A 24,465-nucleotide genomic window follows, 5' to 3' on the forward strand; every position below is an offset into this window, starting at 1 on the left:
GTTTTTCCACTTCAATTAACCTAATCTAGATAATCCCTCATAGGTGCATTGAAAGGATAGCCTAGTCTAGATACTCCTGACTGGAGCACCCTAGGTGGCACTTGTCTTCCCGGCGATTCTAGATCCTTCAAGGTCACAGTCAATATTAAGCATGACAAGGATCAAATATATTATCAAGTAGGGTTATTTTATTTTCTTGCTTAGCAAAGATTGGCAGGACTATGTAGAAACTCAGAAAACTCAGTGTCTTAAATTCAGAGTCCTTTGAGTGCCTTGTGGAGAATGTAGACTGTCAGCCCAGACCATCTGCTTCTGGGTATTGTGCACTACTGCAGAGAATCCAGTTTATTGAAATATAATTCACCAAACACACCCGTGTCAAGTACATGGCCCCTATGGCTTCTGAGAAATGTGTATGAATGACCAGCCTGCTTGGAGACCCCGCCTCCAGAATGTACACCAGGCTCTGGTTGTGAGCTCTGAGAATCCTGTGGGAACTGCTTTCACCGAGTGAAGCCCCTTCTCACAAGTGCAGGTCCTAGGCATGGTAACCTACAGCAGACGGGAATGTTGCCTGGCAATTTAGCCAAGAGGTTCACAAGGTCAGCTGCAGAAGGCACCCAGCTACTCCCACATTTGGGAGGGTACCAGAGGCTTAGGACCATGTGGGAAGTTGTGTACTGACAGGCTGCCAGGATCTCTTCAAATGTCCCTAAACATGTAAACCCGTCCCAAATAGTTTAGCAGATAAATTCCATAAGTGTGGAAATGGAACCCCTGACACTAAGCAGAAGGTAGACTCACTGATACTGCAGATTCCTGAGGGTGGGCTGCTGAAGGGCTGTAAGGACCAGGACACTGCAAGGCCTTAACAGTGTCAGCAGGTGTTCCTCTGGGTGGTCTATTGTGCTATGCTGCACCAGGCCTCAAACAAGCTTACCTGTGTCTATAGTACCCCCACTTCCTGAAGAGAGAAGGCAACAAGCTCCAGATCATGCTGCAGCGCAGAAAGCGATACAAGAACAGAACAATCCTCGGCTATAAAACATTGGCTGCAGGCTCTATCAACATGGCTGAGGTAGGTTTCTGGGCTGGTGTCCTGGGCTCCAGAACTCTGAACAGATTTCTTTTATGTGTCTGATAGACCATTTTCCAAGTCGTCAGAGAATCCACACGGTTGGGCTCCACTGTAATGGGAGAGCGCCACTCTGTGAATACTTCCCAAGTCTTCAGCCCTATGCTGCACAGGCTGCACAGTGTGGCTACTCCTGTACCTGTAGCCAGGTGTACTCCACTTCCCAGAAGAGTGCTTGCATTCCTCCTGGTGCCCCCTTAGCCTTCACTCTGCCCTAGCAGCTCAGGTGAGCAGTAGGAAACAGAAGGACAACAGCTGCAGATTTGCATGTCTCTTGGAGGCCCTGTGTTCTGGGGAGACTGAAGAGATGACATGGGCTCCTAGGCAGATGAAGCCGCCAAGCTGAACAGCTAGACTCTTATTAGCTATAGGAATGGCCTGGGAGAAGGGGCAGCTCAGCATTGGCCACTCTATCCCTAGGTCATAGAGCTTTCATCTTTTGGATTTCCTTTTAGTGTCTGGGGCAAGTGTTGGTGGCCACCTGAGGTTGACACTGTCCCCAACCTGAACTACCCACGCTGTTTGGGCTGCCAGTGTCTACTCAGCCACTTGTGCATTCAGGTCCCCCTTCCTCTTCTTCCTCTCCTCTGGCCTAAGCACCAATCCAGTCACTTGGAACTTCCTTATCCTCCTGGACAAAGGCTTTTCCTTCAGTTTCCTAGGCTGTGCCAAAATGACCATCCCGAAGGTATACTTGCTGCAGCACCTATGCTTTTAAGAATGATATGCCTCTTGTATCCTGTCACTCCTAAGGCTCCACTCACCCGGCAGCTGTAGTTCCCAAAGCCCACTTTTCATCCTCTCATACTGCCCTCTCCTGTTTCTTACCCTCTCCACCTGAGGCTGACCCCAGGTTGATCTGGCTTCAGCCCTTTGTTGTGGTAACTCAGTGTCACCAGCTCCTGGTGGTCAGAGTTCCTGAGTGCTGAGCTACAGAGGTGCTGAAGTGGCAACTGCTACTATCCAGGATTGTGCCTAGCCAGCCAGTACCAATTCAAGATGTTCCCAGAAGCCCAACTGTAGCCAGGGGCCAGGAGTTCTGGGCCAGAGAAGCTGAGGAAGCATGAAGAAAAGGGCTGGCAGCAGAACAGGGTTGAGCTAGGCACAAGCCTCCTGGCAGGGCCTTGTCTGTGCCCATCTACCTGGGGCCCTACTTGGCCCAAAAGGCACTTTGTAGGTGAAGGAACTGGTACAGAATATGCTTCTGAATTTCTAGGTGGGGCCAGCCTTTCTCAGGATGTCCCAGAGAGCAGTAGGCTGCTGTGATCAGACAGGCAAACAGGCCTGATTTTAGCAGAAGTTCCCTAACCTCCCAGTAGAGGAGGCCAGAGAGCGGGTTTTCTAGGTAAAGGGAATCCACTTTTATCTTGGCTCATGCACACTCATGCACTCTCCCCGCCCCCCATCCCGTTTCACACAAGCCTGGGTGTCCCTCAAACCATGTCCTGTGTTACAACACTGACTGGTGCTGTAAGGGGTTAGCTTCCTAACTAGATATTAGTTTCTGAACAGATTGCTGTTCTCAAATCTGAGGTCACTTTTAGGGAAGGGGACAAGCCCTTAGTGCATCTATAGAATCAGGTAAGAGAGGTTTTCTTCCATGTATCTCCTATGTGCACTCGGCACATGAAGGCCCCAGTATTTGGCATGGAGCTGTTGGCCTGCCTTCCTGGTTTCTGAAATGTTGGTAAAAATAAATGTAAGTGTCCTTAAAATTTATTTTTTTCACTGATTGTCATCCTAAATCAGTTCCCAATTTTAAAGATTTGCTATATATTTTGTGTGTGTGTGTGTGTGTGTGTGTGTGTGTGTGTGTGTGTGTGTGTATGTGTGTATGGGAGAGAGAGAGGGAAAGAGATGAGTATGGAGGTCAGAGGACAATTTGTGGCAATAGATTTTCTCCTTCTACCGTGTGGCTACTAGAGATTGAACTCAGGTCATTGTATGGCAGCAATACCTTTATCTGCTGAGACATCTTGCTGGCTCCAGGTACTAATTTTTTTAATTCTATAAAATTTTAACATTTGGGTCTGATTAGATGACCCCAAAGCAGCTTTGCACGTGCAAAGGGTCTTCAGGGACAGGTCTGCCACCTGTCCTTGCTAGGTTCCTGACTTTGTTATAGCAGTTATCCAGTTTATTCAGGTCTTGGCACTCCAGTGAGTCAAGCCTGGTGGGCTTCTTATGCCATTAAAGACATGGCCCATGTTTGTATCTATTCTATCTTGGCTTCTATAAACACAACTTAGACATCTAGTTTTCCAGTGTTGGGTGACCCCCAGTCTCACATTGTACCTGCTACTGAGGTTCCCAGACAGGAACATTAGATAGAGGTGAGTGGGAGCCAGGAACTATTTGAGTGACTTTCAAGGGGCAGCAGGGATGCCAGAATTGGGTGGTCTAAAGATACACTCCTATGTCTGCTTGTAGTCAGAGAAATAACAAGCCTGCCACTGACCTCCACACTCAGCCAATCTTCTTGGTCCCTGGGCTCCCTCTGGTTTCCTGCGCAGCCTTCTTCTAGGTGTGTGCTGCTCCTGAGTATTGCAGCTTTCTGGGGTGGTAGCCCTCCTGATGTCTAGAACCATGCCCCCCAGGTGATGCAGCACCCTTCTGAGGGTGGCCAGGTGCTAAGCCTCTGCAGCAGCATCAAAGAGGCCTCTGTCAAGGTGGCTGAGATCTGGATCGTCTCCCTGTCCAGCCAGCCCATCGACCATGAGGATAGTGCAATGCAGGCTGGCCCCAAGGCCAAGTCCACAGGTAAGTCACTGTGCCTTCTTCCTCTGCCTTGCTCTGCTCATGCCATTTCCTGCCCACATGTGTAGGAGGGCTGTCCCAGTGTGGTTGTCCTAGGATAGGATATGATATGTCTCTCTCTCTTTTTTTGTTTTGTTTTGTTTTTTTTTTCGAATCAAGGTTTCTCTGTAGCTTTGGAGTCTGTCCTGGAACTAGCTCTTGTAGACCAGGCTGGCCTCGAATTCACAGAGATTCACCTGTCTCTGCCTCCCGAGATTAAAAGTGTGTGCCACCACCGCCCGGCAGTGTCTCTTGAATTTCTCTCTAATTAGATAGAACCTTTTGGGGAAAGTCATGTGTGCTGTTGAAGTTCAATCACAAGTTCTGTGTACCTACAATATGTAGGTGTCATGGGGGTTTGTTGTGCAGTACCTTTGGTCCTCTGAACACTTGGGATCTGGTGTGGGGCAGATGCTCAGCAACCATCATCTCTTGCTGCCATCACAACTGGGGTCACTGTATTTGCCCTGCTCTCTTGTTCCACCAACCCCATACCCATGTGGCCTGCTGTCCTTAGGCTCTTGGTGCTCAGGGCTACAGCTCTGGTGTCCCAAGTTTCCCTGGTCTACCAGGGGCTGTCTCTTTACAGCTCTCCTCTGCTCCCGGGGGACATTCTGTTGCCAACTCATTGCCATGGCGTCAGGTGGAATCTAAAGGTACTCTTCCTTCTGTGTGCTCATTCTACAGATAACTACTCTGAGGAGGAGTATGAGAGCTTTTCCTCTGAACAGGAAGCCAGTGATGATGCTGTACAAGGGCAGGTAACAGTTTGAGCCTGAGGTGGGAGAGGCACCTCCGTAGATAAGAGACTTGGGACTGAAGGTGACTTCCCTGTGCTAGGCCGTATGAGGTCTGTGGGTCTCAAGTGCCACATGGGATGAGAAGGGAAGGGGAATTGATGTGTGGCACCTGATTGCTTCCTCCCTGGGGCTAGGAGATGTCTGTAGGCTGCCCTGCAGGGCTTCAGAGTGTTAGGAACTGACTGCCAGGTGATGGCCTCAGTCGCAGTGTCATGAGGTGGGCCTGCTGTGCAGGCGCTGTGGCCTCAGGCATTGTGCATGTCTACACAGGATCTTGATGAGGATGACTTTGATGTGGGAAAACCCAAGAAGCAGCGGCGCTCGATAGTAAGAACGACGTCCATGACCAGGGTCGGTGGAAACTAGTTTTACTAACACTGGGGAAGGGTGAGGAGGGTGGGCAATGGCTGGGAGGCTCATGGGTGACTGTGAGCAAGAGGGCAGACAGCTTCTCCCAAGGACTTTAGCCTCACATGACACATGACCCAAAAGATTCTTACAGTTCCCACTTGCCCTCAGGCCAGAATTTGTCAGCTAGCACCTGACTGTTGTCAGTCCAAATGAACATAAGCCAGACAGGGTTGTCTTCTGGCTGCCATTCTCTCATGCCCCACACCAACTTTACATGGCCTTGGAGCCCTGGAGATCTATTTTCCCCATCATATAGTACTCAGACTCACCATGAGTGGGATCAATTTCTTTTTGGGGGTGGGGCAGGGGCTGTCTGCCAACACAGAGACTTGGGGTTAGGCTTCTTCCATGGGAGAAAACTTGGGATAGGCTTCAGCTAATTCTCAGCCTGTACAGTGACCATCTGTGGGCCCTGGAACACCTTAGAGTTCAGAACTAACCTGCAAGACTGGCTGAATTGGTAGCCTCTTACCAGTACTGACCAGGTACAGCACTATCAGCCTTTGATAGGTGTGAAAAGGAGATTGTGGGCAGACAGTAGCCACAGTGCAGAAGCCGCTCTGGATACAAACTGGATCTCCCCTGAATACAGGCAGCACCATCTGGAGCTCATGGGCCAGCCTGAGGGACCGTGCAGGAAGCACCCTCCCAGTTAGGGTCAGCTCTATAAGGGTGGCTGAGAGTACCTGGAGGACAATGGCTGGAGCAGAGGCACTACAGCCAACAGTGTGAGCAGCTTCACTGAACTCATAGTGTACAGGTCCTATTGTCTCATCAACCCTGTGCTCTCCTGAGTACCTCCCACAGGGTGGCAGTCTCCTTCTGAAGACGAGGTCAGGGCCCTTTCTGGGAGTTGGAGCTGTGGGAAGGTGCTAGAGAGCCTGAAAGACCTGCAGAAACTTCTAGAACTGCAGAGCCACCCTGTGCCCTTCCCTGGTTGCCCCTCAGTGGGTGTGGATTACCCCCTTCCCCCCATGTTTCTCAATCTGACCTCAGTTTGTGCTTTCAGACACTAAAATTGGGCTCGTGGCTGTATTTATACCCAGTTCACACTTTCATAGCTATGAGCTCTATCTCTCCTGTCCCTCATTATTGAGTCCAGAGTGCAATTCCTTGCTATGTCTCAGGAATGTGGCCTCCCTCCCCTATCACTCCTAATGTGGGATTCTTGTACTTCTTGTCTTTCAGCAACAGAACTTCAAGCAGAAAGTGGTGGCACTACTGCGCAGGTTTAAAGTGTCAGAGGAGGTGAGTGGGTCAGGCAGGACTTTGCATAGCTTCTGAAGTGCCCTGGTGTCCTGCTGGGTAAAATGTGCTCCAGTGAAGCTCTAGGCCAGATCTGTGTGGCGTTGCCCTCTGCCTGCCAGCCTGGATGGCAGCTGTGAGAGGCCGGCAAAACCAGGCTCACCTACTGGTTTCTGTTGAACTCCCAAGTCATGGTGCGCCTGTAGGAGAACTAGCAGAGGTCTAATCATTGGTTCTTATAAATAGACTCTTTTGGGGAGCAGTTTCAGGTTTGTAGAGAAAGTAAATGGAAGGTGCAGAGTTTCCCTACCCCAGTTCCTGCCATGTACAGCCTGTTCTGTAGTCAACATGCCACAAATCTTTGGTTTTTTAGATTTTTCTCTAATCTCCAGTCTTAGGTATTGAGTTTGTTCATAATCAAAAGAAAAATCATAAAACAGAGTCAAGAGTCTGGCCCCACAGTAGAGAGGGGACACTTGAATGTTTGATCCTCAAAGTGTACACACACCCTCTACATCCATGTGTGCAAGGGCTACAACTTATAGCAGCAGGGTCCCAATTCAGCTCTAGCACCAACATCTAACAGTTGCTCTTCACATGTGCAGGTATTGAAGGTGGCTCTTCTTAGCCATAGAGTTTTCTGTAGGGCCAGGATCCACTCTAAAACATCACCAGCCTGTTTCAGTGGAATAGCCTCTAGGCCCTAAATCCTGAAGCTTGCAACTCATAGTGAGACAAACACAGCCTAGCTGAAAGTGTGCACATCGCAGGGAAGCCACCTGGCTTACAACCATGCAGGCTTGCACGTGGAGGAAGTTGGATCTTGACCATAGAGTTTCATGTTCACCAAAGCAATAGGGCTGAGTCTCAACTTCTGTTCTGGCTTCTGAGCCTCAACCTAAACTGGAAGGTTTAGCCAATATCATGGACACTGACCAGGGAAAGAACATTTATCTTTTCTCCCACATTTGCAGGTTATCAAGCCACGTGATCTGTTCCATATCTGTTCTGTGCTGTTCCCTTTCACATGAGGAGAAGACCATCTAGCCAGAACTACATCTCTTGTCTTTGCACCCCCAGTTACTAGGAACTATGCACAAGCACTGTCCAACTCACAAACCACATAGCAGTCCTAGAGTGTGCCCGCACCTGTGCGGAGCTGTCGATTATCTTAAACTGGCATTATTGTGCTAGAACTAAACTTGTTGATCTTTGTAACCAAAATACAGGGGCTGGAGAGACAACAGTTCAGCAGAAAAGAGCACTGGCTAACTGCTCTTCTCGAAGATCTAAGTTCAATTTCTAGCACACACATGACAACTTAAAAACTTCCGTAGGATCCAGTGCCCCCTTCTGGCCTCTACCAACACCAGACATACATGTGATTCACATACATACAGGCAAAACACCTATACACATAAAATAATAATAATTAAAAAAGAAAATGGTGCCAGGCGGTGGTGGTGCTCACCTTTAATCCCAGCACTCAGGGAGGCAAAGGCAGGTGCGTCTCTATGAGTTCAAGGCCAGCCTGGTCTACAGAGTGAATTCCAAGACAGTCAGAGATAGACAGAGAAACCCTGTCTATCTCTTTTGAAAAACCAAAAAGAAAATGGCAGGTGAGTTGCATGTGTGTACATCCAAAGGATGCTGCTCATAGTTGGAGACTGAAAGGCCAAAGGTGCTGGCAGATTCTTATCTGGAGAGGGCTCGATCTTCATAGACAGTGCTGCATCTTCACATCCTCACACAGTGGATGGGAGCAGCACAAGACCAAAGGCCTCTTACTGAACCACTTTGAAGGTTAGGTTTCAACATACGAATTTTAGGGAAGCTAGGCAGTGGTGGCACATGCCTTTAATCCCAGCTCTCAGGAGGATAGCATGGTCTACACAGAAAAAAGTTTAGGGGGATGCAAATTTTCAGAGCAAAACATTCTTCCCCTAGACCTCAAAATTCATTTTCTTCCCACACAGAAAATATTTTTTTTGAATTTTCTTTATTGATATAAATTTAATCCAGAAAATATTTTCATTCTGTCCCAATAGCCCTTAAAATCTGACTTCACTGTAGCATCAACTCAGACTCTTGGTGTCTGACTGCTGTCTGTACCAGTACTTGTCCAGGCGTGAGCATGAAACCAAAGGAAGTTATGAGACCAGCACAAGGCAGGCACTTTGTTCTAAAAGGAGAAAGGGGGAGTAGGTAACTGCTCCCAAGTAAGTCCACAACCCAGCAGGCCACAGTTCTTGTACTTTATTTGTGTGTGTGTGTGTGTGTGTGTGTGTGTGTGTGTGTGTGTGTGTGTGTGAGATAACTTCCCGGAGTCTGTTTTCTCATTCCACCATGTGAGACTCAGGAATCAATCTTGGGTCCTTAGACTTGGTAGAAATTTCCTTATTCTCACTTGCCTCAAACACTGAAGCTTTAAAAAAAAAAGTTGATGTATTTTATAGGTATAAGTGTTTTGACTGTATGTACATATGTGTACTATGTGTTGATGTATTTTATAGGTGTGAGTGTTTTGACTGTATGTACATATGTGCACTATGTGTTGATGTATTTTATAGGTATGAGTGTTTTGACTGTATGTACATATGTGCACTATGTGTTGATGTATTTTATAGGTATGAGTGTTTTGACTGTATGTACATATGTGCACTATGTGCTTATCTTGTGCCCACAGAGGTCAGAAGAGGGATTAGATTCCCTGGAACTGGAGTTACAGATGGTTGTGAACTGCCATGTGGGTGCTGTTGGGAACTAAACACCATTCCTCTGTAAGGGCAGCCAGTGCTCTGAACTGCTGAACTGTCTTCCCATTTCCCAAACATTCAGTCTTAAGGCTAGAAAACCCTTCTTTGGTTCAATACTCTGCCCTCAGGACACATTGATTTGGAGCCAGGGCTCTAAGACCTGGCATTGCACCCCACAGTGTCCCTGAGTGCAGCCTACACTGTCTCAGATAGCAGCTATGTGCCTTATAGCACTTGAGCAGGCGCTATGACTAGAGACTGTAGTTCTGCCTCTCAGAGCACCCCACTGCCATCACTTCTCTGTATTTCCCTGGAGAGGGTTTTTAGACATGGCCCTGCTTCCATCTCAGTCCTCTGCCTGGGACAGCACATCCTGTAACAACCAATTTGGAATGGCCATATTTTTACAAACTTTGAAGAGTTAGCACTTATAGTTGCCATACACATTGGCTTCCTATGCTGTCTAAGGGGCCATTCCTGCAGCCTGACCACACATGGACCCTGTGAAGACAATAGCTCTGTGCCTCAGGAGCAACCACTTGAAACCATACTGCCCTCAGGACCTCAACATGGAAGCATCCTTGGATCATCTCATGTCATTCTGTTGAGTGGGTCCTCGCTCCCTCTATGCATATTGCTCTTTTTAAACTTCTTGTGGCCTAACATGTTTATTTTTTTTTTTTTTTTCGAGACAGGGTTTCTCTGTGGCTTTGGAGCCTGTCCTGGAACTAGCTCTGTAGACCAGGCTTTTTTTTTTTTTTTTTTTTCGAGACAGGGTTTCTCTGTGGCTTTGGAGCCTGTCCTGGAACTAGCTCTGTAGACCAGGCTGGTCTCGAACTCACAGAGATCCGGCTGCCTCTGCCTCCCGAGTGCTAGGATTAAAGGCGTGCGCCACCACCTCCCAGCCTTAACATGTTTAATCTTAAACAATGCTTTATTTTTAGTTGTGTGTATGTGTGCACATCTGTGTGGGTATTTGTGCACATGACTACAGTGTCCACAAAGGACAGAAAAGGGCATTGGATTCCTTGAGCTGGAGTTACAGAGTCGTGAGCTGCCTGAATTGGGTGCTGGGAGCTGAACTCTGGTTCTCTGTTAAGAGCAATACACATTATAAACTACAGAGCCATCTCTCCAGTTCCTACTTTCACTCTATAGCCTGGTCTAGCTAGGACTTTTCCAAATCTTTAAGATCTAGTTCTTTTTGATTTTATATCATCTTCCTACTTGCATTTTGTAAACAGAGACTGCGCCCTGGTCTCCCGATCTAATAATCACACAGAAACTATGTTAATTACAACATTGTTTGGCTGATATCCCAGTCATATTCCTAGCTAGCTTTTGCATCTTAAATTAACCTATTTCTACTAATCTGTGCATTACCACGAAGCTGAGGCCTACTGGTAATATTCTGGCAGGCATCTTTCTTCTTCGGCAGCTACATGGTGTCTTTTTGACTCCTCCTACTTTTTCTTTCTATCTCTGTTCAGATTTTCCACCTGGCTTTACTCTACTAAGCCATTAGTCTAAATAGCTTTACTCATTAGCCAATAAAAGCAACACATATACAGAAGGGCATCCCATATCATCTCCCCTTTTCTGTCTAATTGAAAAGGAAGGTTTTGATTTTAACATAGTAAAATTACATATAGCAAAACAGTTATTAAGTAAGAATTACAGTTAACAGTATTTCTTTGTGAGTCTAAAGTTTTATATTTATCTTTTATTATAACTAAGCAAAACTACAGCTGTCTCTCTTCAACTCCATCAAAGATCCCAGAAGGATATAATATTTCCTAACTTAACAGGAAATACATTATAAGCAACTTCCAAAACTCTAGAATTGACAGAGACATCTCACTGTCTGGACAGTCACCCAGAGTTCTTCTGTAACATTAGAGCATCCATCTTCAGCGTGTGGGTCCATAGTATCTTGCAGACTTTTCCATGAAACAGGAAATTTGAAGATCTGTTCTGCCTTGTAATGGCAGAATATCATCAGTTGCTGTCTCCTGTGTACTACAGAATGTCTAGCAGTTTCTTCTATGTAGCAGGAACCCTGAAGGACTATCCCATCTTTTGGAAAGTCCAACAGCCACTTTTCTGTGGGTCCTGCATGTCCAATTCATACAGTGTACCATCAAGCAGTCCAGGCAAGAGCAGTTTCTTGTCCAAATGGCTAGCCTTGTCACATTAAAGGCAAATTCCATAATGCGTTTCTTCAGTGCCCACCAACCTCTCTGAAGTAATTGGTGTAACCAGAAGCAGACATGTCTCGTTGTTGAGAAAAGTCTAAGTTCTTAAAACCTTTTAAAATGCCATATTCTGTAGGTCTTTGAAGTGTTGAAGATTATCTAACTTAAATATATCTCTGTATTTCTAGAAAACCTAACGTATTTAAAAGTTTGATTGTTACAGATGACTATCTATTAATCTGTATTTCTTAATTATGCATTATATTTTTAATGAGCTGCACATAATACCTTAAACAAGAACAGAAATACAAAAAACACACACACACAAAAAAGAACAGAAATACATATACACAGTGTAATAAATCTACCTTAAGTTTGTATCAATAGACAGAGATCTATACCAATGCAAAATATTCATTTCTTTATCATATCCTCCTTTAAATGAAAACAAACATTTATAAGCAATCATTTTGGGAATTTAGGCATAGTTTTCTCCCAACTGCTTCCTGCTGTTTGTTGGATGAAATATTTTTAGGATTCATGGAGATCTTTGTGGGGGGTCTTGTTTCATCAAACCACATTAGCCTGGAATCCACAGGTTCCTATTCTCTGTAGAAACAAAAGCATAAACCTCTTTTCCAAAGTAGCATATCCTTAGACTCAAATTTTGAAGTGAAGATATCTTTAAAATATTTATGTTGGTTTAGCTTAGCAGCCCCCAGAATCAAATGTTTTTCAGCAATTAAAAATTTAAAGAAAACACAATAATATACATAATCCAGACTCTCTGTGTATATTCCATCTTTACATGGCTTATTTCTTTTACTCTATTACTTTTTAATATTTCTTTTACTATCTTTACTCCTTTAATCTATGGCTTTCTGTATTCTTTCTTCTCATAAACCCATATACATTTATCTAATAATGTGAGCCTTTTAGAGGTCTTTTTCATCTGAATCCATTTTTTATTGTGTAGTTGTATCATTTTCTGACCAACAGCACTTAAAAAAAAGAAAACGCTAAGTGGTCATGGCTAGGACCAACTCTGTAGCCCTGCCTGTTGGCTCCACTCTGGCTCTTTAAGCTAGGATGGCCTTGAACTCACAAGATTCTCCTGTCTCTGCCTCCCAAGTGCTGGGCTCAGGAGTGCACGATCACCACCTGGCTTCACCAGCATTTCTTAAAAGTTGATATGGCTATGTACACCTGTAACCACAGTGCTTGGGTAAGTAGAGACAGGAGAATTGCTGGCGCTGGTTGTCCAGCTAGTGTAGCCAACAGCAAGTTGCAGTTTCAGTGGGAAGCTCAATCTCAAAAATGAGGCACAATGAGATAGAGGGATTTTTGTTTATTTGTGTGTATTGTTTTGTTTTGTTTTGTTTTGTTTTGTTTTGTTTTCTTTTAAGTCAAAGTTTCTCTGTATTGCTCTGGCCCTCCTGGAATTCACTCTACAAATCAGGCTGGCCTCGAACTCAAGAGATTCTTACTTTCACCTCCTGAGTGCTCGGATCAAAGGTGTGCGCCACTATGTCCAGCTTAAGAGGAAGATATTTGACATCAGCCTCTGTCCTGTGAACACACACACACACACACACACACAGAGAGAGAGAGAGAGTGAGAGAGAGAGAGAGAGAGAGAGAGAGAGAGAGAGGGAGGGAGAGAGGAGAGGCGAAAGCTAACAAAATAGGATGTTTTGGCAGTCAAGTGTTCTTTTGTTTCACTCTTTGTCCTCCTGGTCTTGTTGCTGCACATCCCCCTTTGTTCGCCTTCGACTAGCCAAGCAGTGGCACAGGCCCTGTGGGGGCTCTCATACATGTCAGCATTGCTGTAGGTCTTAGATTCGGAGCAAGACCCTGCAGAACATGTTCCTGAGGTGGAGGAGGACCTGGATCTTCTATATGACACTCTGGATGTGGAGAACCCCAGCGACAGTGGCCCTGACATGGACGATGATGACAGTGTCCTTAGCACCCCCAAGCCCAAGCTTAGGTAAGCCACGCCAGGTTGAAATTGTTACTTCTAATAAGCTTGAGTCTAGAAGGAATTCCAAATGGCCTGACACTATTGTTCTGGAATGATCTTGGTTGGTTTGAGTTGCCCTGTGATTGTGACCCATATTTGACCCTGGGACACCATAGGCTTGCACAGTTCTCTTAGGGTAGACCAGCAGAGACATCCTGAGAGGAGGCAGTATGGGGTAAGTCCAAGGTTATAGTGGGGAACAAAGCCAGGTAGCTTTCCCCGATGACCAGAAGAAAAAACCTTTGTGTGGGAGGGTGTAACTGCTCCTGACCCATTGGAGCTCGGGCGGAATATTTCTCGGGGTGAGTAGTAACCATGTTAATAGACCACGATGCTTGCATGGTGAACATCATAACCATCTGGAGGTGGGGAGGGGAGCATCTGGGAAAGAATTGAAGCTGGAAGGTTTTCTGTGACGCCACAACTTGGTCCTTGAGGCAGGCTGCAGAAGAATGAATGGCCCCAAGGTGCCCCTACTGTCCTCAAGTTTGAGGTATACTGGAAACTGCAGGAGACTACTGTATAGGCAACAGAGGGGACCCCCCAACCAGTGCCCCTCTTTGGTTTTGCTGGGAGGACAGCTTACCAGCCTGACCTAGGGCAGAAAGAAAAGAAGGAAAGCAGGCCAGTACACACACATGTGCTGTGGACTGGTGGGACCTGGAGAGGCTTAGCCCTCAGGACAGGTAGTTTATAGATTTAGGTCTTGGTGTAGCGACTGAGAACAGGGAGACTCAGGAAGTTCTAAAAAGTTAAAGATCCTTCACTTTACTTTCAGTTTCTTCACTTTACTGTCCAGTTTCTAATCTGGACAGTAGAGAGAAACACAAAAAAAAATGGGTTTCTTGTGTCTTGTAATTAATTAACCGTAATTCTCAGTAATGAGTAATCATTCGTTACTGCTGGGCTTGATTGTTTATGCCTGTAGTCTTGGCATTTGGGAAACTGAAGCAGGAGGATTACTGAGTTTAAGGGCAGTTTGGGCTATAGAGTGGGACATTGTTCATTAAATAAATAAACTCCAAGATCTATTATGCTGCCCATTCTGAGGTGGCATCCTCAGGCCTTGGCTTCTTTTTCTGCCTATGACTTACTGGGCTCAGGTCAACATGTTGAACTGCTGTCATGGGGAATGCCCTTTAGGTCAAGCAAGCCAGTGTTCCTTGTTCTCTTCCACTTCAGTCCCCCTTGTGCTCAACACTGGTCCTTCTGCCTCATGTCTGTAGTGACTTATGGGATTACACCGGGTCTTCCCAGAAAGTCTGGATCTTCTTGAGCCCCATGACATTAACTATGATGGATACCTGTAGTTTTGGGGTGATATGTGATCACTTTGGGGCCATGATCCCGGGTGGCCATGCATAAGTGACACCCTAGATCTCTAGATTTCTGTATAGCTTCATCACCCATATGGCCGTGCAGGTATACTGTCTGGTATTTTTGCATGACTTTTTTTTTTTTAACATCTCTTGGTTTTCGGTTTTCCTTATCTCCTATTTCTTCACTCACACTTGATCTGCTGAAGTCAGATACTTTGGTCCAGGTTAGTCTGGATTGGCAAGAGTTGGCCCGGCTGGTCTCCTAATGGCTATGTTGGATTGGTTTGAAATGGCTTTGTCAGGCTTGGACTATTGTGGCCTAGGGGGTGTCAAGTCATCTGTGTTGGTCTGGAGAAGACTGACTGTGTCGAGAATGGCTTTATATGTTCTGGACTGGAGAAGACTGTGTCGAGAATGGCTTTAGATGTTCTGAACTTGCCCATGGTACCTTTATGCTGTTGAGAATGTTCTTCTGGTTTCTGTTATCTGACTACAGATATCAAGGTTCTCATCAGGCCCAACCCTTGTTAAGAACATGAGATATTCTGTGCTGACACCCAATCTCCTTGTGTTTTTGGCAGCCCCAACTTGGGTGAACATAAGCAGACGGGTTTGTTTTTTTTTACATTTAAATTTTATTATGGGAGGGGACATGTGTGCCACAGCGTGAGTGTGGAGGTCAGAGGACAAATTGCTAGGGTTCACACTGTGTCCCAAGGATCAAACTCAGGTGTTTAGGCTTGGCAGCAGGTGCCTTTACCCAAGGAGCTATCTCTCCAGCCCTGGAATACACACTTTCTGCAGCTGACTTCATAGCCAGTGCAGGAGCTGTGCCCAGCTGGAGTTGAATCGCTTCAGCATCCTCCCATGTGTGCAGGGTTCCCTCAGCAGTGGGTGTGTAGTCACACAGCTCTTCCACACTGGAGCCTCTGGGTGGAGCTCTGCTCTGCTGTTGAGTTCTGTGCCGCCTTCCCTTCTGTGTGCAGTGGGTTGAACCTCATTTTCAGTGTATTGGGGATCATGGAAATAACATCTATTTCTTCTTTATCCAGGCCATATTTTGAAGGCCTGTCACACTCCAGCTCACAGACAGAGATAGGGAGCATCCACAGTGCCCGGAGCCACAGAGAGCCTCCAAGCCCGGTGAGTAGGGCCATGCTGTGCAGTGGTGAGACCCTTAGACCAGGCTGGGTCTTCTCTTCCTTCCTTCCTGCCCCTGTGTCCTGAATACCTAGCCAGCATGTACCTAGCTGGGCTGTGATGTGTCCTGGGCTCAGAGTTCCACCCAGTAAAAGATGACTCTTCTAATGTAATCCTGAGCTAGAAGTCTGTGAAATTCCCAGCTAGTCTCCCTAGGCTTCCTCCTATCCAGAAGTAGACATCCTGTTCTACAGCACAGCCCAATTCCTGTCTCGTCATCTGCAGGCTGATGTACCTGAGAAGATGAGATCTCTGGGAGGCCAGCAGCCAAGTGACAGCATCTCTGACACGGTAGCCCTTGTAAGCAGTCATGGGGAGCATCCACCATGTGCAGCCGAACGTGAACACCACATGGAGGGCTTTGTGTTCATATACTCTGAAAGTGTGTGCACCACCCTCAGGGATGACTGTGCAGCTCAGGTGGATGGCTGTGTTCCTAGCCTTGCTGTCAGACTCAGGCCCGCATGGAGTCTCTCAGATATGGTGCAGGGTAGTTGGTGTTTCCAGCAAGTTTGGTCCTTATCTCTTAGTAATAGTTGGACCAGGAGCTACTTGTGGGAGAGAAGTACCTCTCCTCTTGCCTCCATGTGCCTGTGCCTCAGCAAGACCTTGGGTCAGAGGAAGCCCAGAGCCTTACTTTAAACCAAGAACACATACATAGGAGAAGCATGGTAAATGTTTCTGGCAGGGTGAGTGCATATGGCTCCTTCTCAATCCATCAGAGTTCACCAGCCCCCCGAGAGTCATCAGGGCAACCTGATGACAGTCCAGAGACTGAGACCTCTCTCCTGGATGTCTTCACTGAGAAGCTGCCACCCAGTGGGAGAATCACCAAGACTGAGTCACTTGTCATCCCTTCGACCAGGTGTGGGCCTGTGCTGAGGGACTGTGTACCCCTTTGGGAGGGGCTGTGGGAAGCCAGCTATTTGGGCCAACTCCAGAAACTACATGTGGGTCCCCTACCCAGTCTGTCTCTGGCCATCTCCTGGCTTGCAACCCTAAGGCCAGTATGCCCAGAGGGTGCCACCTACTTCCATTCTGCTGTTCTTGGAAATGAAACTGCTGAGGGTTCATGGTGTGGGGACAATTGCAGTATCGTATCAGGGTCTGCTGGGTGGAGGTGTGACAGCTGTTGTGGGACACTTCAGTTTGCAGCCTGCAGTGAGCATTTGGCCTACCACTCCAGATGTTTTATGCCTTTCCTGGTCTCTAGCAGGTCAGAGGCAAAGCCAGCCGGCCGCCGGGGCCGGAGCACATCCCTGAAGGAACGGCAGCCAGCTCGACCACAGAATGAGCGGGCCAACAGCCTGGACAATGAGCGCTGTCCAGACACGAGGAGCCAGCTGCAGGTTAGGGTGGGAGCTGAGGAAGGATGCTCCAAGTGACAGGCAGAATAGAGAAACCTAGGGGCCCTGAGAACTGGCAAACCTGGAAGGTTTACTGTTTACTATGAAATTCCATGCAGATAGGAAGACAGTCATAAGTCTTCTTGTCAGGAAGCCTGTTTACCCTGGGGCTGGTTTTAGCCATCTTATTGATCTCTCTGAATCAGAGCACCCAAAGTGTTGCCACTCCAGACTAAGGAACCCCCATGTTAGGTATTTCCTTACTTGCTTCCAGTGTTTATGCCTGCTTTAGGGTATGGAATATTGAGGCCCAGGGCTGGAAGTTGAAAGGCCTGGGTACTGCATCTCCTTGTGTAGACACCTCACTGTCTCTAGATTCCCAGGAAAACTGTGTATGACCAACTGAACCACATCCTCATCTCTGATGACCAACTCCCTGAGAATATTATTCTTGTCAACACCTCTGACTGGCAGGGACAGGTAAGGGGTTATAGCTGTGTGCCCTGTCTGCTGTGAAATCAAGGCTTCATATGACCTTGAAGAACAGCAGTCATGCTGGGGGAGTAGGGATGCTGATGATCAGCTGTTCCTATGGACCCTTTGGGACCTGTGGTGAGGGATGGATAGGGACTATCAGGTGCTACGCCAAGGTCATTGTCAGCCTGTCCCTTTTAGTTCCTCTCGGATGTCCTACAGAAGCATACCCTCCCTGTGGTATGCACATGCTCTGCTGCTGACGTGCAAGCTGCCTTCAGCACCATTGTCTCTCGGATACAGCGATAGTGAGTCTGCCATCCTTCCTTACCCAACCCTGCCTGCTTCTTAGAGACGGGATATTTGATCCCGAGAATCATGATGGTTCCAGATGTGCTGCCCATAAACTCCCCACAGCTCTATTCTGATCCCCAGTGGGTATCTTGAAGCTCATTTGGCCTTCTCTGGTAGACGGCTTCCCTTTACAGTGACCCCAGCAGAGGTCTGGAGCAGTTTCCTGGCCCAGGCAGATCCAGGCAGACATTCAGCTTCCCATCTCCCTTTTGGTGGGGCATCCTGGGTTTGATAGTTCCTGCGCTTTAGGGGCAATGGCTCCCTAGAGCTCAGCAGGGTGATCCTGGGCCAGAGACAGTGAGGCATCTGTCCCTCTCTGCCCCACCCTCTTGGGATCGCAGCTGCAACTGCAATTCTCAGCCACCAACCCCTGTGAAGATCGCTGTGGCGGGAGCACAGCATTACCTCAGTGCCATCCTGCGGCTCTTCGTGGAGCAGCTGTCTCACAAGACGCCTGACTGGCTTGGCTACATGCGCTTCCTCATCATCCCACTGGGTGAGGGACCTTGGACTACTGGCCACCTGTGACTAAACCTGAGGGACCTCAGAGCAGGGACACAGCCTGGTTAGGGTAGAGGTACCAATATGACATACTTCTATTGTTTAAAAATTCACAGTTATTCTCACTATATTGAAAAGTCGTGTGTGCCAAACATAGTATTATGCCTGCTACCCTAGCACTTGGAAGCTAAGAATCACAAGTTCAGATCAGCCTGGAACCAGGTTATATAGTAAGACCTAAGTCTACTGTCCCTTTCTGTTCTTCTCTTTGACAAATGCCCTAGTCGTGTAGAATGTGTTACCTGGCAAACTAGTGGTCTACCACAGACCACTCTATCAGCTTTGGTTTCTGTCACCAGAAATACAAAGCAGTCTTTATAGGTTATGACCCTGTGCACTTGAATTCCAGTAGCCATTTGGAGTTCTATAAAACACATTTGTTCACCAGTAGTGAAATTTAAAAGCAGCACCTCACCTGGGATGCTTGTCTTGGCTGGCTTTTGTCCATCTCATTTGCCTTCCCTGGTAGAGCAACAGTCAGTGGGGACTTTGTCATAACTCCCTTGACAGGCTTACAGCAGAGGGCTCAGGACAGCTGGGTTGTCTGGAGTTGAGCAACTCCATGTGGTAATGGATTTTCTGGGGCTCCCAGGCTCCCATCCTGTGGCCAGGTACCTGGGCTCTGTGGACTACCGCTACAACAACTTCTTCCAGGATCTGGCCTGGAGAGATCTATTCAACAAGCTGGAAGCCCAGAGCAGTGGTGAGGCCTGGGCACTGTGTTGGGGGTGGGGGTGGGGGGCTGCCCCATGCATCTACGGTCCTTGCTTTGGAGAAAAGGCCCCTTCTCCTGGGGACTTCCCATCATAGAGACCCTATTTCTCAGGGTCCACTGTGGGACAGGAGGGGGTGTTATAGGGCTTCCCTCCACCCAGCCTGAGTTTTTAGCCTTGCCATGGGGCATGACATTGGGAAGGGGCAGTCAGGAACTCCAGAACCAGCCTCAGGATTTGAGCAGAAACCATGATGACCCTACCTGGGACCATTGTGGGTGGGCACTTGAGCCAGAGGCAGCTAGCAGAAAGCAGAGATAGAGAAGAGCCAGAGTATAGTGCCTGGGACACAGCCCAGACCCTAGCAAATCCCACCTATTTACGATGCTGACTCTTTGCCGCCTCTGCCTTGTGCAGTGCAGGACACACCAGACATCGTGTCACGCATCACCCAGTACATCTCGGGAGCCAACTGTGCTCACCAGCTCCCCATCGCCGAGGCTATGCTGACCTACAAGCAGAAGAGGTAACATGGTGGACCAGGGCTGGGGCCCTGGAGCAGGTATATGGCCCCTCTGCTTCTTATAGGCTATGGGATAGACTCAAGGGGCCAGGATAAAAAAAAACCTGAGTGTGCTTGCTTAGCATGAACCTACAGTAAATTCGTATCGGGTCAGAATGCCGGGTTGGGTTTTCAGAGCCTTTACTTTTGTGCTTGTTAATATCCTCAATGATGTACTAGAAGGCACTTGTTCCTGTAGTCCTCATATCTGGTCATGTTCTGGCCACATGGCTCCTTCCCCACAGGTCCCCTGACCCTACTTTGGCCTCTGAGTGAACAGTCAGATCATGTTCCCATCTACCCAGAGTTGGGCAGCGCTCAGGAGTTGTGTGTGAAGGACTGGACAGAGTGGGTCTTGGCCTGGACCTAGATCCTTCCTCCCAAGAAGCTGAGGGGCCCTGGGCAGGCCTCCTCAACACTGGATCTTAGGGAACTGAACACACTTTTCTTGGCTCAGACCTCTGAACAATCTGCTTGTCTTAGTTAGGGTTCTTTTTGTTTTTTGTTTTGTTTTGTTTTGTTTTTTCTGTGAAAAGACACTGTGACCATGGCAACTATTATAAAAGAAAACATTTAATTGGGTGGCTTATAGTTTAGAGGTTCAGTCCATTATCATCATGGTAGAACATGGCAGTGTACAGGCAGACATACGGCTGGAGGAGTAGCTGATCCAGAGGCCATAGGAAGTGGTCTGAGGCATTGGGTGTGGCTTGAGCATGTATGAGACCTATAAGCCCGCCTCTACATTGACACATTTCTTCCAATAAGGCCACACCTCCTAATAATGACACTTTCTTTGGCTGCCATTTTCTTTCAAACTACCACACTACCCTTCTAGAAGAGTTAAGTGCACAGACCCTAAGGAAACCTGTTTGGTGTCTAACGTGAGCCCAGCACCCTGCTCAGGAGGGGTAGACCCTGCAGCCAATGACAACAAATCTCTTTAAATTGCATGTGCCACACAATACGTTCCCCAAACTCAAAGACTGCCTGGTAGCAGGGCCAGATCCTCTAGGAACTCTCATCCCCTCTCAGCTGCTGCTCCAGATCCAGGTGGGTGAAGATTCAGCCAGACCACCAGGAGCCATTCTGCTCCTGCCTCAGTGTGTGGAGGACTTGTTGCTGCTCCAGGGAGTCCTAATGTGTGTTTTCTCTCTTGGTGGCCTTCCCAAAAAGGAAAAAACACTTTCACTTTGACTTTACCCTGAGGTACATCTCTCTGGCCTATACCCTTATCTGTCTCTAGGCTGGTCTTTAGGGCTTGTTTAGCAGGATCATTGCCCAAGTGCCTCTCCTCTGATGCCCAGGCAGCATTCCTGTTCCTTGAGGAGCAGGAATGAACCCTTTTCTTGGGAGAACTGCACATGGGTTCCTCAGCCCACAGAACCAACCTCAAGGAGTTTGTACTTCTGAAGCCTCTTGTTAAACCCAGCGTGGTGCTGGCATCTGGACTCCCCATGCTGGCTTTGCTCCTCACACTTAACAGTAGCAGTAATCTGACCACACACAGCCTCAGAAGGGTGTGGCACTACCAGTGTTGGTCCTAAATTTAAGAGTGTGGAGGTAGGAGGTCAAGGAGCTGGCATAGTATGGCAGGTGCCTTAGCCACTTTCTGCACTATAAAATCAGCTCCCAGGGATGCCAGAGCCACAGAGAAGGTTTTTCTAGTTTCTTTGGGGAAGTAGCCAGGCTTTTGAGGACCCTAAGTAGGGACAAAGTGCTTTTCTTCCCTAAGAAGGTTTCACCCTCTGAAAACTTGACTACTCTCAGGTACCCTCAGAGCTACCCTTTTTGTTGCTGAGAGGGTCCTCTGTCTACCACACTTGCCTCAAGGTATTTGTCCTGGGAAAAGTGCCCAGGACAGAGTCATGGGACCAGGGTCCTCATTGCTGGTAGTGCTACCCTTTATCCAAACCAGCAGAACACAGAGGAGGGTCCTTGAATACCAGTTTGCCCTGCTAAACAAGCTCACCCTCCAAGTTAGAGAAAGACCAGCCTTCATCCTCTCTCCTGCCTTGAGGCTTGGCCTGTGCCACCGGCTGTGACAGGAGGAGCCTGCAGCATGCTCTCCTGTGCTGTACTTATATCTATTAAAAAACCAGGCTTGAGGAGACGCTCTCTATCCCCCAGACCTTCCTCTGCCTATAATACAGTAGTGACACCGGCAATAGGTAGGCACGGGTACCAGCCAGGAACCAGTGGAGACCCATGTTGCTTGGCCTTCCATGTTGAACTCTAGCAGGGTATACCTGCTCTTGCCTGCCTCTTACCCGAAGCTGGGATGGAGCCTGTCCTCTGATGGCAGCTGAGTCCTCAGGTCATACTGGGACGACACATGCTCCAAGGCCCCTGTTCTGGTGCAAATGGATGGAATGGTCCTTGGGCCTACACTCTATCTTTGGCGTCATGGCGGTCTTGGGAACAGATCAAGGGCATGGTTCTTAGACTGCCAACCACTTGACTTCCTGTGTACCTGTGCTGCAGGCCTGGCTGCCTCTGCATCCAGGCTCTTGGTTAGCCAGCTAGTGTCACTGCTGTTGCACCCATGCTGGTGCTGTCTGCATGGCCCAGGATGCAATATGGCACTGGTGTCATAATTGCTGTACCTATGCTGGTTCTGTCTGCATGGTCCCAGATACAGCTTGGCTTTGAGTTCTGGTAGCTTCTCCATGTTGCAGTGTCTCTTGTGTCTTGTCACACATGGACTTGTCAGCCCTGCTCTGTTCCCAAATATCTTAGAGTAGACCACAGATAAGAGGCTGCTCTGCCATGGTCCTAGAGGGCCCACAGAGCATGGGTAGCCCAGTGGGTTACAGCCCTCCACACTGGGAACTATTATGCTTGTCTGATTTTTAGAGCTTTTGGGGCCTGAGGTGTTATATGAAGTGGACAGAAAAGAGTATGACAGATTGGGGTTAGGAGTCAAGTCATTTGGAATAAACAAGGGAGACGAGATTTCTCTTGTCAAAACTGCCCTCCTTTGATGATGTAAGTCACAAAACAATCCCGCACCAGTTCAGAATTATGAATAATAAAAAGGTTATTTATTTAAGGGGAAAACTTACAGATCACTGTCCTAGACACCACCCAAGTTGTGTTTCCCATGAAGATATGTCATTGAAAACTGTGTTAGGCAGTACCTGCTGCAGTGCAACACCTGAGGGACACCCTGAAGCCTAGACATAGGGAGAAGCCCGTCCATCTTAGGCTTCTCCATACTTGGCCTGATGACATGGACATCTCTGAAACAGATGCACTGACATCCAATACCAGTGTGAGGAATCAAGGTAGAGTTGAGAGAACCATGCAGAAGTAACTTCAGTTGCTAAAATGCTCTTCAGATCAGGGAATCACTGTGGGAAGGCAGGCAGGAAGGGCATGAAAGAAATAGGACTAGCCCTGCTGTCAGGCCTTCCAAAAAATGCAGGACACAGTCTGACTGCTAGTGGAACAATATGCTCTAAGCTGAGCCTCCTCAGAGATTCACCGCATGGCTAGCCGTAGTGGGCAGTGCATGGAAGGAGGACAGCATTCTTCATGTCAGCTCCTGACCTCAAACCCTTGGTATCTTAATGGCGCATGGGCCATGACTTCCAGGACAAGCTACTGTTTTGCCAAATGCTGTACAGACAGTATCTCATTCAGTCAGCTACTCAGACTTGTCCCAACCCTGCTCAAGCCTCAGGCTACACTTAGATGTTACTATTAGAACCTAGTTCTCCACTTCAGCACCTTAGCCAAAGCTGTAGCCTCTAGAGTTGACTGACTTCACCTAGACTCAGGAGGAAACCTCCATGTACTGGTTTTGGGAAGGGCAACCCAGTCACTGGAGAAGGCCCAGTTCTGGATTCCATGGGGCATGCACATGGCAGGGAATTGGCTTGGTAGACCTGGAAACAGGCAGATGGACAGGACTGAGCAGGCACCTGTTATAAAAACAATTTCCCTCAAGGGTCACGAGCTCTGGTGTTCTCTCCCCGGTCGCAGGACTACACACAACTTCCTTGCAGGAGTGCAGGAATTCTCTGCTTATCATTATATTGACATATGGGGGAAAAAATCTAAGTATTAGCCAAGTCATCCAGGGGCCTTTCTGTAGTGACAAAGAGTACCTGTGGGCAGGTGATAAGGCTGAGGGCCACGGTGGGTAGGGTTTAGGGATGAGTCGTCTGGGCCCCTGGGCTGAAGGACAGCTGAGATTGGGGTATTCCAGCAGGGAGTCTAACTGTCTGTTTTTGCTCCCAGCCCTGATGAAGAATCCTCTCAGAGGTTCATTCCCTTTGTTGGGGTGAGTATCACCAGCTTCATTCACTGGAAACCTGATCCTGCCAAGGCTCCTGTCAAAATAGAGTGCTTTTATATTAGCTTATACACAAGAACCTTCCTCACCGTGTGAGCCAGCGAGGGCTGCTTAATTCCTTGCCATATAACCCGCTGCTTCCTTCCTGCATTTTTTAGTCTGGGAGTTTTTGGTTCCCATAGTGGATACATGGGAGTATATGTCCCTTTTCTGGGAGAGATGTATCAGGCTGTCAACTCAACACAGACAAGGAGGCTCAGCCCTGTCTGCAAGATA

At 47.8% G+C, this 24,465-nt stretch overlaps 1 protein-coding gene across 4 annotated transcripts in view; it reads left to right on the top strand.

The window, feature by feature from the left end:
• Positions 1-24,465, top strand: part of Pacs2 (phosphofurin acidic cluster sorting protein 2) — a 63,914-nt gene that overhangs the window by 33,449 nt on the left and 6,000 nt on the right. The window contains exons 4-20 of one of the 4 annotated variants that reach the window (XM_026781522.1): positions 953-1,078; positions 3,733-3,895; positions 4,619-4,692; positions 5,002-5,082; positions 6,331-6,390; positions 13,170-13,327; positions 15,732-15,822; positions 16,105-16,179; positions 16,602-16,744; positions 17,093-17,228; positions 17,601-17,705; positions 17,901-18,007; positions 18,395-18,549; positions 19,207-19,317; positions 19,745-19,853; positions 21,066-21,098; positions 24,135-24,177. In XM_026781522.1, the coding sequence (XP_026637323.1) occupies positions 953-1,078; positions 3,733-3,895; positions 4,619-4,692; positions 5,002-5,082; positions 6,331-6,390; positions 13,170-13,327; positions 15,732-15,822; positions 16,105-16,179; positions 16,602-16,744; positions 17,093-17,228; positions 17,601-17,705; positions 17,901-18,007; positions 18,395-18,549; positions 19,207-19,317; positions 19,745-19,853; positions 21,066-21,098; positions 24,135-24,177 (1,770 nt within the window). The remainder of the gene's footprint in view (positions 1-952; positions 1,079-3,732; positions 3,896-4,618; positions 4,693-5,001; positions 5,083-6,330; positions 6,391-13,169; positions 13,328-15,731; positions 15,823-16,104; positions 16,180-16,601; positions 16,745-17,092; positions 17,229-17,600; positions 17,706-17,900; positions 18,008-18,394; positions 18,550-19,206; positions 19,318-19,744; positions 19,854-21,065; positions 21,099-24,134; positions 24,178-24,465) is intronic. The other 3 variants (XM_026781524.1, XM_026781526.1, XM_026781527.1) reach the window with 3 other exon arrangements.

The sequence above is a fragment of the Microtus ochrogaster genome, chromosome 1 (genome assembly GCF_000317375.1).
Source record: "Microtus ochrogaster isolate Prairie Vole_2 chromosome 1, MicOch1.0, whole genome shotgun sequence".
NCBI lineage: Eukaryota > Metazoa > Chordata > Mammalia > Rodentia > Cricetidae > Microtus > Microtus ochrogaster.